General features: G+C 40.8%; 1 protein-coding gene across 1 annotated transcript in view; it reads right to left on the reverse strand.

Moving 5' to 3' along the window:
• Grd (GABA-gated ion channel) overlaps positions 1-14450 on the reverse strand; it is a 65516-nt gene that overhangs the window by 39174 nt on the left and 11892 nt on the right. Inside the window, exon 2 of the mRNA XM_076791281.1 lies at positions 4007-4154. Within this exon, the coding sequence (XP_076647396.1) occupies positions 4007-4113 (107 nt within the window). The 5' untranslated portion in view covers positions 4114-4154. The remainder of the gene's footprint in view (positions 1-4006; positions 4155-14450) is intronic.

Raw genomic sequence — 14450 nt, forward strand, 5'->3', positions numbered from 1 at the left:
TATTTCGTAAATCTTTGTCATAGTTTCTAAGTAACTACTTTTTTTTATGCGGTCCCTCTCCACCGCGTAAAAAATTTTCTTTAATATGTTGTAAAAAATTATTTGTTATAGCTATTTATGAAGTTTCTGAATATTTTTTTTTGTGCGGCTTCTCTTATGTGGTCCTTATCCACCGCACAAAAACAGGTTCGACTGTACCTGGAATTTTCCTGTTTCACGGGCTCGTGTCCCTTCCAAGAGAACAAACACGTGCCGGCGTGTTCGTCTTGACATCAAGCACATTCTATTTCGTTCGGCTGAATGCGCCCGCGAACAGGACAGCTCCGAAATGATTCGTACTTTTGCAAATCGAAGCGTGACGAGCACTTTCGTACGAATGTTAAAACAGCTCGCCCCCTTCCTTTCTCTCTCTCTCTCTCTCTCTCTCTCTCTCTCTCTCTCTCTCTCTCTCTCTCTCTCATTGTTTTCAGCAGCGGATTCGACGGTGTTTTATTTATGTTTCACGGCACAAGTATGATGTGTACACGTGCTGGAGTGCACACTCGGGGCCGGCCTGGAAATTGGAACGGTAGAGAATTTCGACAGGGGAGCGAATATTGCGGTGCCGGATACTTTTTTTTTTGTTCTCTTTTTCCTTTTTTTTGTAAAGGGAAATAAAGCGGTATTTTAATGACCGCTCTCCGTTCTTTTAGGTCACGATGAAAACAGCTGCTTGATCGGACACGTTGTCTGCCCGATGCCGCTGCCTAGTCTATTTTCCGGGCGCGCCTATACCGTCGCGGCTTTTGTTTGCTGACAGCAGCGGTGGCTTTCGATCTTCTCGATTCTTTCCCGTGTCCTTTTCATCGAGTGGATAGTCCAATAGTTTCTTCGAACGATACACACACACGCGCGCTCGCGCGCGCTGTCAGAACAAATGCTCGAGCTGCGACAATGTGCTACTTATAAGAGATCAGCTGACCTGTTCCGCGAATACGCGTTTTCACTTTTCAAATGGCTCGTTGATTCCTCTCCATTTCATTTTTTGGCCACTTATTGGCCACTATTTATTGGCCACTACTTACAAGCGCGAATATATTTAAGCGATTAAGTAATTTCTAGAAGTTAAATAAACAACAATTTTCATCGTAGGTCATAGGTCAAGGTGTACCTGATGTTTGGATGCGATTCGCAGGTGTGCGTTACTTCGTTCGGCTATGAACTATCGATTTATTTAAATAGGAGCTAGTCCCTAAGTCCCGGACGAATTTATAATCTGATAAATGTTACAGTTCCATTTGCTCGGTATTCTAGATCACAGAAGTATGTAGATACATACTCGAAATTAATTAATTAGAAAAGTCAACACAGCATGTGAGGAAATTAGGTAAAGTCTGATCCACAGTACACTCAACAGAGTCGCGTCGATAAATACTCGGTCAATATTCGGTATAAATGTAAACCCTTAAGATTTAATGAACAAACTGAGAAACTTAAATCTCAACTGCCCCTTCATGCAAATATCTCAATTAGTACCTAACCCAGATATGCAAGTTTGTAAATGTATTGAGCACAGTAATAAAACTGTACGGAACCAAATATTAATTACGCATAAATCATCGTGTACAAAGTTATACGTATCATGTAGATATGTTTTTATGTAATGTAGCAATTCTCAATGCAACATAAATACGAGCTTTCATCGAGACTCGAATAAATCTTGGAATAAAAAAATTTCATCAACGCTGGAGGAAAAGAGTGGTTGAAACGTTAAAAATAAAGCGCAGGCTGACAGAAAAGTGTACGAAATTAGGGTGAATGTTCTAAATAGAAATGCAGGAATCGGCTAAGCGCGTCGCAGTATGACGGTTGTCCCTGCTCGGTGTAAGAAAATCTTAAACCAGCGAGGGGAAAACCGGTGAAATATTATTATCACGAGTGCTCCAATCCGTCGAAGCCTCATTAAAAAGTCAGCGTAACTCCTGAGGAGTTCTCCTCGAACTGATTAAGTTGTAGGTGCAGCTTGGTGCAGCTCTCCAGGACTGAAGTGCGAGGCCAAAGCGAATTCTCCGGCATCCGTTCGCCGCGCCGCGCCATGGCGCGCCAGGGGAACCATGAATGCGCCCATAGAATATTCGACGGAGGACAAACGTCCGAATACAGATACGTCGGTCTGGTCCCCTCCCCTCCGGTTTGATTCGGAACCTCTTGTCAGACAATTAACCCAATTCGATTCGGTTGCTGAATAACCCTCCCTTCTTTGCTGTTCTTGTCATAATTGTTGATTCGCCTGCTGCTCCGCTCCGGCGGACTTAATTGAGAGCTTTAAAACGACAAAAACAATCGCACCGGTAACTTGCTTTCTGCATTTACATGAAAATGGAAACCGCGCCCGTGCACGTTTTATTTTTCGCAGCCCGGACTGACAGCCTTCCGAACTTGATTCTCACATTCTGTAATATCCCTATCCGCTTCTTTTTTTCACTATCTACTAATCTCAAGAGAAACTTTTCTCCTCAGTATTAGCGTCCTCGGTATATAACCCTCGTACGATCCTCGGGAATAGTTGCATAAGAGATCTTAAGATAACATTTCGCCCATTTTTGTATAAGAAATTTCGTACTTACTTGAAACAGGTGATTCCTGCGATCATTTGAAGTAACTTTTTCCTTTGCGAAAACGTTCTCCGCGGCTTTGTTAAGGAGTTATTCACGGAAAACATGGACCAATCAGAGCGGCGGCTACAGCGGATGGATTCCGTCTCGGCCAATGCTAACGCACCGCTCAGCGGTACCTGTAGCCTGATTCGTCCGTGTTTTTCGTTAATAACTCCGCAACTAAGCCGCGGAGAACATTTTCGCAAAGGAAAAAGTTATTTGAAATCACCTCGGGAATCACTCTGTCAGGGGAGTACAACATTTTTGGGACACACTGTATATCTCAGAAACGGTGACTTTTCGAGCTGCTTACTAACGTTATTTTACTCATTTGTCAGTACAGTGTGTACATGTATATTATACATTTTAAGTAATGGATGTAATTATAAATTTAGAGGTTACAATTTGCTATGTACATGTACAATGTAAGTACATTCGTGATTTTTGTTTGCTATTAAAAATTATTTAGTGTTCCCCGTTTTGAAGTAGTTATAGGGAAAGCAATCTAGAGAATCTATGTTTAATGTGTGGACAAATCTATGGACAATGTGTAGCTCTCTATTTGATACTCCCATCGTTAAAATTATGTTGCCCCCGATATTTTTATGCGAAGTTTTTTATGGGCCATCGATGGCAAATCAAAAGACATCTTCATGGCTCTCCCTGTACGCAGCAAATTTTACGAGGCACTTTTACGAGAATCGAATGTGAAAAGACACTGCACAACATTTAATTCCACTTTTCATAATGCGGTTTCGATAAAACGCACTGGGTAATGATACTTAAAATGACGCAATTTATTAAAAATACACCCGGTACTCCGAAAACCGTGAGAGCGAACTGTGAATGAAGATCCAATTAAAAGCATTAAAAGTAATCTCATGGAAGATTAATTAACTCCTCCCGCTGAAAAAATTAATTAGTTTATATTTTATTCACGAAATTTTAGGTTGATACGATCCGAGAGGAATATTTTCAATGTTGCCTGTTTTTGGAAGATAATTCTGTATCAACTTTCTCGGAATGGATCTCGCGGTATCTTTAATCAGTTTTTTAATTATCTATATTTATTGTTACACAAGCTTGCACATTTTAACGCTAATGATTAAAGCAGTCTTTTAAAAATCGAAGACTAAGAATTGTGAAGCAATTTCATTTGCAAATCAACAAGTTGTGTCGGCTAATATATTTCCAATTTGTTTTCACGTAATGTACTGGGTGACTGAAAAGTCACTAGACAATTTCAAATTCAGTTATACGAGTATGAATGTAAATTTTTACAAAGTAAAGGGGTTATTTCAATTTAAAATTGTCTAGTGACTACTGGGCGACTCTGTATAAATAGAAAATTGGATTCGATGTTTGCTTACAAGAGAGATGCGTAAGAAGTGATTAAATTGGCGAGGGCCAGTAGGACTCGATGCTTCATGATGTCCCGGGATTGATCCTCGCCTGAAACGTGTCCTGGCTCGTTCATCAATTCGCTTCAAACGCCCCAAGTTGCCACAATTATTGCTTCTGAAACAGAGAATAATGCAGACATGTAAATCTGAAGTTTCGTGGTCCAATAGAATTTCTTTGTCGCTTCGGAGCATGCTGTGGAGAGAGTACAAAGGCTACTGCAAATAAAAATAATAAAGTTAGCTAATTAAGTGCTGAAGCGGTTAGATAAACCCTTTAACATTATAAATATTAGAGATTATATTTGTACTAGATTAAATTGATTAAACCGGAACGAATATAGAAATAACATTTTGTTGCTGCAAATTGGAAGCGAAAGACCGTCAAGGTGTGAAAGAACAAACGAGTTACCGGTAAATAATATTTCTAGCGAATAGTACGTGTTGATCGAGCTTTAATATTTCTAATTAATTGTTTACCCGTATGGCGATTTAGCACGTAACAGCGCGGCGATATACGGTTCCGATCGTCGTCTCTGTTATTTGGGGTACAATGCGAGCGATGAAATTTCGTTCCGCCGGTCATCAATGATGATTTATATCGACGAGCAAAAATGTAGGTCGAAATTCCACTCGAAATTTCGTGGTGAACGATGCGCAAGAACCGAGGAAAAAAGCGAGTAGGAATACAGATCGAAAGTTCGTTAGCGACCCAATGAATGATATGCTGATGGTCCGATGAGCTTTCAAGCGACAACTAGTAAAGTAAATGCTTGGACGCGAAGGGAATAAACCACACAACACGTTGCGCGTAACTGTAAAAATCGAGCTACGTGTTATTACCACGAAGAAAAAATTATTCCACGATTCGCCGAAAAATTCGCAGCGTTTCTGCGTTCAATTTAATACGCTGTGATGTCGCTCGCAGTTGAAATTATTTCTCCGGACTTGAAAATTAATTTCTGCGGCGATAGATTGAACGTGTTGGCTTATGGATTTTGAAATGTAAGAGACTCGAAAATATAATTAACCCATTTACATCATAAGGAAATATGAAAAGAAGGTCTTTATCACCAAACTTTTTTTTTTAATTATATTTAAGTACAGAAATGACTACAGGTAAAAGAACTTCATATTTCAGCATTATAAGAAAAAACAAATTGAGAAGGTGACCAGGAAAATTGAGCGCATATATACGCTAATGATGCAAATGGGTTAACAGACCACAATTAAGTAGACCATAGTTAAGAGACAGGAGCCAATTTCATTCTTTCCAGTTGAAAACGGTATATCCGATATCCTTCAAAATTTATTCCTAATAAATTTATAAAACAATTTCGCATATAAAATCCGAGGATTTTGGAAAAAAATTGAAATAAAAACTGAGATTTGTACTCGGCATAACACCAGTAATTTATCATCTGAGCTACGATGATACTTGGAACACCGCGTGACACGACGCAATATTTTCAGGGCTAATGAAATGGTCATTCTTAATACCTCGAAAGGTACCAAGTATCTGATCCTATAATGGAGCATATTTGTTAAACGAAAGAACGAACTCTACAAGTGTTGAAAGTTTCGATTAAATCGGTGGCCCGAAGCTCGTGCGATATCCTTGTAAGTGAGCACTACTGGCAAATAGTTCCGGTGGCGCGGCGACAGCGACGGCGGCGGCGCTTCAATTATGTGGTAGATCGGCGATAATTAATACTATTTTATGTGCGCGGTTCGACGGACGTGCGGGTACGGCCAATCGGCCACCGCAGAAAGGAATCGAATTAGCGGACTAATTCGTTCGTGACGGGTGTTCCTTTGTGCGGGAAACCAGCGTTCCCGGCAAACTCGGTCCCGGTGTCGTTCAACGGGACACAAAACACCGCCATACTCTTGACTCTGCTTCGGTCCTCTTCGTTCTACTATGCTCTGCTCTACTACTGTTCGCTTTGCTTTACTCTACTCCTCTTCGCTCCGCTCTGCGTCTCTTCGCTCTGCTCTGCTCCAGTCTGCTCTGCTCCGCTTCGGTCTGATCTGCTCTGCTCTGATCCTGTCTGCTCTGCGTCGCTTCGCTCTGCTCTGCTGTGCTGTGCTCCTCTCTGTTCTGCTGTGCTTCGATCTGCTCTGCTGTGCCGTGCTCCTCTCTGTTCTGCTCTACTCTGCTCCGCTTCGCTCTGCTCTGCTCCTGTCTGCTCTGCTTCGCTTCGCTCTGCTCCGCTCGACTCGGAGGACGGATGCCGCGAAACGAGCAGGCCGCAATTCCGTCAAACAACTCGGGCTTGCAAACACCTGGCCGCCCTCTGCCCGCGGACCGGTGCTCATGCAAAACCTCCCCACGAGAAACGTACTTCGGAGGATGCGTTTGACTTTCAATTTAATTTGCCGCGGTTCACGGCGATAATCAGGTCGCTTTCATCCGAACGCCGCGCCGCCCGGCGTTCTTCGTTAAACGCAGCGGCGGCGGTGACAGCGCTTCGAAAATTCTCTGCAGCGTCAAACCATCCCCTATCATGCGATTCGCCAGGCAATCAGCCTTGTCTCTCTCTCTCTCTATCTCTCTCTCTCTCTATCTATCTATATATCTATCTATCTCTAGCTCGGTCCTGGTAAGTTGCCTCGAGGACGACCGTGCTCGAGATTGCGGGAATGCGTTTTCGAAAAGGAGAGGCGCAGCTGATCCTGAACTGCCGAATCGCTCCAAGTTCCAGCAAAGCATCTGCCAGCCGGATTATCTCACGAGAGAACTTCGCCAACCCGACACACACCCGATTTTCTTTTTAACTCCGCGGACTCGCGGGCAACCCGCTAAAAGGATCAGGCGGATTCTGTTAGGGCTGGTTTTTGCGCTTCCCTCGGTTTCCGTGCGTCTTGGAAACTGTAAGTGGTCGGCCCGAATGTTTTTCGACGCTAACTTCTAGCCTGTGGCGGCCTCGCGATTCCATAGGCTGGTGAATAACATTGTGGTAACGTCGAAACAATATTTTGACAACAGGCTGATACTTTACATTATATTATATATTTTTAACTATTTCGAGACGACACACGATCGTCGGCCATTTTGTCTCCGTTGGTGGGACGTTGAAATTATGTTGCGGACTTTACCACGATTTTACCACGTTCTCACAAATTTTTCAGACAATTATGCACGATAGTATTTTGGGTATTCTCGACACGTAACGCACATGTCGTGTCTCGAGCGAAACAGTCGCGTTTTGCTTGAAAAAATCTGAAAATCGTAGGACGGAGCTCGGTCCGAAGCATTGGCCTAACGACTAACGTGCGATTTCTAGAACGGATCAGAATATGATCTATATTTTTCATATTTTGTTCAGTACGATGTTTCTGTTGCGTTCCGATCAATTCCCGTTTCCGCGACTCGCTTATCGACACCGTAACAAGCGTGACAAGCGTGATTAGCGTATTTCGAAAAGTTTGCTGCGCGTGTTTCGTAACAGCGGATCGTTGGCAATCGAAGAAACAGAATTAGAAGACCGCGTTCGCATAGGAGATTCGAGAAAGGATGCTTTAGGCTAGAGGAGCGTTGCCAGTTGGAGGAGGTCAATTTTATTGTGAGAAAATCAAAATTCATGCAGTAGCTGTATAGATCGAAACGCAACGAAGTTAGAAATTTGATCCTTCGAATGCGAAGAAAATAAAAGACGGTAGAGATGCCAAGCAACGCGTTATACACGTTAATTTGTTCGCAGTTTCAGTGGACCAACATGTTTTGAGTAAATTTGTGGTTTTCGGGAATTCTGGCTATCGCGTGCCGCTCGTTTTAGAAAGTGCTTTTCCTCCATTTGGTAATGATAAACTGAGTGATACTTGGATTTTCGGCTTATACAGATTTTCATCGAATTCGTCCGACATTTACAGGTAACCGGAGATTTCATTTCTTTACGGTTCACCGATGGTGGAACCTACAGAGTTTCGAATAAACATAAATGAACCTTAAATGAATCTACACGATGTACACAAAATTTCAACTTTTTGCAACACAGTGGATAACCACAATAGTAGAACCATTGCATACGTTGAATTTTTAAATGGAAGTTGTATTTACATTTAGACACTCTCATCATTTTTGCATGAATCATTTTGCAAATGCATGTTTTCCAGCACCGTAGGCAAATTATATTTTTCATACTGACGTGAACGTATGTAGATGATGTATAATGAAAATTTGAAATTTTGTTAACACAGTGACTGATCAAAATATTGGAATCATAAATTCCATAATTTCAGTTTTTAAACGCAGGTTAGCTACATTGAATTTTTATTAGTTTCGTACGAATTATTAATGTTTCCACTTAAATTACAAAATGTAATTGAAACATGTTTTCCGTGCTGTGGCTCCAACAACATTACGTCAACTGTAATTGTGCTATCGGATTAAATACGATTTACGACACGGTACAGATTAGGTGAACGAAATTGGATAATTCCAGTGATACCAACTACAAATTCAACATGGCTCATCCGTCGAATCCCCGGCTAATGAATCGTGTCGTTGACGCGGTGATACATCTGGGCGAGGGTAAAGGATCCACTGCTCGGGATGTCCTTGACTTTCTACGACATTCTTCGAAGAGTGCGCAGAGAAACCTGACAATGCAGGTAACATTTCAATTTGCGTCCTACTGACTATTCAATTATTGACGTTACCAACAATCGCACAATCAACAATTGTTGGGTTCGTTTCTCTATTTATCAATTTTTCTGAAGCACATTTCGAAGAGGAAACGATACTTTTTTCAAAATGTCTCACAGCCGAAATATACACAATACAAAGCAGTACAAGTTTCGATTCAACCTTTCTGAATGCATCCTCCATTTTATACAGTTTATTAAATATGAGAAATCAAGATTTCTTTGGGACGCTGTTTTCGCCCGGATTGTTTTTCAGCAGGAAAGAATTATTCTCCTATTCGTCGCACGAACTACATTTGTGGAATGTTCCAACTTTTTTTTAACTTTCCGGTTACAGTGGTAGAACTGCGAATTTTCGCGAATTTTCGTTAATTGTGCGGCGCTTTACTCGCAAAAATCGATCGCTAATCTGCAAGGCTCTCACTTCAAGGTTGCAGGCAGTTGTCAAAGTATTCCAAGTATTCGAGGAACTTGTGGACGATTTAGTGATCGATGAAACGTAGCAGCGCGGCTGGCATTCTTGGTACACGGCTTTTCGAACATTCTCTTTCTTGTGAACATGTTGATAGACGACACAGGCTGCCTGTTGTCTCTGGGAGAGAGTATTGGGGACAAACTTTGGTCAATCATAATTTTTTACTGTAACATTTTAACAAGAAATTAACGACTACGATTTTCCATTTCGCCTAAAGAAACTGACATTATTTTAGTGTCTTTTGTTACTCAACATTATAATGCATAATACGATATTCGAAAAATGTCAAATTTACCAAATGTTCTGAAAATAAATGTTATGAATAATATGAATAATATTTTTGTGATTGGCAATGTTCTTTTACTGACGCGTCAACACCTCAAAATTTCGATTATTTTATTAGTTTTATAGGTCTGGTACGTATTTTTAGATTAATCTTTCTTCTTTGGGGTCAAGGTCATTCGAAGGTCACATTTGTTTGCAAGAAAACTGACGATCCTGAGATGTTTGAACAAGCAAAAGCTTGTAGCATACTGACCACATAATAGTATTGAAATCACGTGTATAAAATATTTTTTGTTTTGTACGCTTACTGTCTCATAACATAAGTACATACATTCTTGCAAAACAGTCTTTTGATTACACAGGAGTGTACTGTATCTACGTGTGAAAAAAATCAATTGGGAACAGACTGTCGATTTCGTTAAAAAAAATCGTATAAAGGGCCTACAAAATGGTATTCTGCAATGCACAATAACTACACAGTCTCCCCAAACAATCTTGGGGGCACGTTACGTGCGAGTCGATTGTTTGCGTGCAAACAATTAACACGAAACAGTCTGCAGATTCCTTTGAACGAAAAGTCCCGTGGAGGGCCTAAAAATGACACTCCGAAGTAGAATGGCCCGTTAACGTGTACCGTGGAGAGCCCGCGCCGGAGAATTTTCACATAGAGACCATATTTCAGGTTCACCGAGCGTTGAAGCACGCTGTAAACGCCGGTCTTCTGCGGCACAGAAGCGGTCGTTACAAGGCACTGTTCACGTTGAATCCGGCACCGGTTAAGCAGCCGGTGAATGAGACTAACGATGAAAAATCGGTCGGTGGATCGACCACTCTTGACGCGGAGCACCAGCCATCCAGGAAGGTCAACTCGGATCGCAAAGAGAACACCAGGTATTCGCACGCTCACCCTTGTGTAATTACGCTGCAACGCATTCGGGAACTTTACACGCCATCCGGGACTGCGATCCAATTAATATCCCCAGTGATAATACGGTTACGCAAGTTTCTGTCCTCTTAAAACGATGTTAACTACCGGGGACGTGGTTAACATTGTCGGAGTTGGCAGTGCTGCGAACAACCAGCCTAACGGGAGGCAGAGAGTCGGAGCATTCGGAAAAGATTGAAAAATGGACGCTAAATAAAAAATTAGACTTTCTTATTTTTGGTTTCCTGCGAATCAAACTTTTACCGTTCTATTCGTCTCGTTTTTCCGATTGAAATGACACCAAACACGATATAGTTACAATCAGAATTACTTGTGTAACAAGCGAAGTCAAGAATTCGTGTACCTCTACCGTAAATGTCAAGTCCGAAACTTTAATCACTTGTTACACAAGTAGATCGTAATTATACCGTGTTTGGTGTCATTTTACTCAGAAAAATGGGAGGAATACGACGGTAAAAGTATCATTGATGAGAACCCAAAAATAAGAAATGTTGATTTTTTGGTATTTAAAGGACTGAGCTGGCACGGGTCCTTTGACGTTTATCCCTCTCTCTGTTTCAATTGCTATCCTTCTCTACGTTCGGCGCACTACAAAGAGTGTACAGTCAGTCCCATAAGTATTCCTACGCTTTTAAAAATCGCATAACTTTGTCAATATTGGACTATACTACTTGAATTTTTTGAGAAGTTAAAACAATTGGATGACTACATAACATGAGAAAAATGTTTGATTAAAATTGCAATTGGTCGAAATTACAGAGAAAGTACTAAAAGTTGTATTTTGCAACTTTTTTATACGGGCTTATATTAAAAATTTAAAAAGTACGTTTTGTACATCTCGCAGAAAGTCGCAGAATTTTCGCCTTCTCAGGGAATTTCGCCCTTATATGATCATTTTGGAACATCTGCAGCTCATTGCAACGTTGACCGATTTTGATGAAATTCTCAGAACATGTATAATTCATACAGACCTACAAATCGTACTTTCTAAATTTTCAATGTAAGTCCACATAAAAAAGTTGCAAAATACTACTTTTAGTATTTTCTCTGCACTGTCGATCAAGTGCAATTTTTGTAAAAAATTTTGTTCACTTTATGTAATGATCCAATTGTTCTAACTTCTCAAAAAAATTCAAGTAGTATAGTCCAATATTGACAAAGTTATGCGATTTTTAAGATCGAACGAATACTTATGGGACTGACTGTAGCTCCTCTTTTAGAACTGTCGTGTGGAATTAGTTGAAATAATTATTTCTCGTACATCCTACAAAAGATATTTCAGTTAACGATACAAATTCGTGCAAAATAAATATTTTCAAATATTCCGGTATGTGCAACCGAGAAACGAAATAAATCTTGAAATACTGTTGGCTTAAACAAAGGTATTTCAACGACTCTTTCCGGTACTTTGTGCTCGCCCGAAACATGCCCGCCTCGGGCAGCGTACGGATTAAATAGAATGAAAGGGTCACTTCGCACCGTCATGAACTTGTTTAGAGGGAAACGTAAGAAACCACGCCACGGAAGGAAGCACAGACGCAGCCGTAGCCGTCCGAAAAGACGGAGACACCGAAGCGAATCCAGCAATAGCCCGACGGAAGACACCGGACCGGTTCGAAAGTACAAGCACAAAGACAATAGGCAAAGAGATCGGTCACCGCGACGTAGGATCTCCGAAGGCAACGCGAAAGCTGATATCGGCCGCTCATCTTCGAGTCGCGGAAGAGGTAAGACGAAGGAGAAGGACGTCGACTACTCTTCCGATCTCTCGGACAGTGATTACGAAGATAGGAAACACAAAGGTAACTATAGCAAATAAAACAACCTTTAACGCATTACTTAACGGCGACTATAAAAGGATAGAACATCCTACGTTTCTTTGTGCTTCCATATGATATCCGAAGAGATCAGAAGCGTTAATATTACACGGCATATTTAACATTTTACCGACCGGTAGCCTACTAATCGGCTTTTTGTCCCCGACTAGTGTTCCTGATTTCTCAACATTTTTCATTTCTTGAAAAATGAGAAATAAGACTATAATTCTCGAAGTTTCTCGAGAATTCTCGAGAATTTTTAATAAAATAAGAAAATATTGGGAAACTTATAATATTTGGAATATCGTTAATAATATTTATCGAAAGGGCAAAAAACTTTAACTCAGTGTTTATTTCTGTTCAATATGTACATAACTTTAAAAGCAAGGAAAAAGTAGACGCTAAATATAACCGATAAATTTATTTATTTAAAACCAAACTTTTATAAAGTGAAACATTACGCTTTTGTTTTGAAATAGAATCAGACAATCTACTTCTTTTTTTTTGTAACAAAATCTGTAGCCGTAGAAAATTTCTTTCATTTTGTGTGGATGTTGGCTTTATCGTATACAGAACATTCAAAAGTTGCTGAAGATTGGGTGTCCTCTCGGGTGTGCATTACCTCACATCGACATGCATTCGCAACAATTATTATATATTTTCACATTGCAAACATGCGTATGTAGGCATTGATATGCTGCCTGTAGATATGCTTATACGTACGCGATTGATTAGTAATATGCAATTTGAGTTCACTGAAAATTCATTTCCGAAAATATGTTATAAAATAAATGAGAATCATAAGAATTTTCCTAGATTTAAATTTCTCGAGAAATACTGGAATTTCCCGAGAAATGAGAAATAATCAATTATAAAATTTCTCGAGAAATTCTCGAGAAGGAACACTATCCCCGACGCTTACCGACCGGTAGCCTACTAATTGGCTTCTTGTCCCCGACGCTTACCGACCGGTAGACTATTAGTTTATTAGTTTATTAAATCAGCCAACAGAATGTGGTCACCCTGTTTTCGTATCTAGCGTTTATACACCTTCGGCGTCTGACCTGCCTAATATAATCTGACCCTTAATCGGTTGCCACGACAACAGAGCCAGTGTCAGGTATTTGTGGTCGAGTGATCGGTAAGAAGTGTGCAGGATGTTCAACCGCTACCGGTCGGTAAAGTGTTCATATAAATAGTTCAGTTTGTTCTCACTTTGTCGTGACACGCAGCAGGAATATTTCTTAAAGAATCATATAACAGTAATGACAATCTTTCACGTGAACCAATAAGCCATGTTTCCCCAGCGAAGAAAAACGGCCCGTTGCGACAAGAATGTAAATCCAGCGAAAGCGGAAAGGTGAGCAGAAGATCGTGTTCGCGAAATCGAAGCCCGCAACGACAAAAATCGCAACAGCTGCAGCCTAACCGATCTCACGAGGACGTGAAACGCAGCAAAACAGGTACCGAAGGTCACAGGACCGTCGATCAAAACGATTTGCCCGAGCAGGACATGGAGAACGCGCATGTGCCCGACAACAGCGCGAGCGGCAGCACATTGTAAAATTTGTCGTCCCTACGAAAACACAGATTATCAATTTAAATCCTTCGTGTAGCGAACGCTGTGTATGAAATACTGTAGTGCGTGGATCGTTTTTAGGTTCTTCTATAATAATTATACCATTACTGAATACAGTATATTGTTGTATTTTGTTTTAGCTGTTATAGGTAGAAATGTCTTCTTATATCTCTCACTGTTGAAGTCTCCTAAATGCTCCAATTTTTGGAAAAACTGCCCCGATATTGCACGTGCCTTCATTGGTGCAGCGAATGACACACTTATATTGTTACATGCTCGTATTAGCGTGGCATTCGACCTCATAACGAGGTTAGCTCAGCGTTGGTGAAACGTTGGGATAACTTTTTCGAAAAGACGCTGCTTGCAAGCGACAGCAGTAAGAACCGCGTGATGTCGAGTCCGTGAAAGCCTGGAATCTCGAGGAAGTTTCTTTTTTTAGTGTTAAATGAAATTTAATACAGAGTACCGCGAGCATCCCGAGAAACTAAATAGAATTTACTGACGTCCGCGTGCAGAAGAAATTGTGATGCTCTCTTGGAAAACCTTCGTCGAATGATATTTGCTTTCGAAACGTAAAATGTGTGCTAACGATTTTATACTTTATGTGTTTTAGGAAGTACGGTTCTCATTTCGCAGCATTAAGCGGGAAAAGTGTTTTATTATTT

This window comes from Halictus rubicundus, chromosome 7 (assembly GCF_050948215.1).
Source record: "Halictus rubicundus isolate RS-2024b chromosome 7, iyHalRubi1_principal, whole genome shotgun sequence".
NCBI lineage: Eukaryota > Metazoa > Arthropoda > Insecta > Hymenoptera > Halictidae > Halictus > Halictus rubicundus.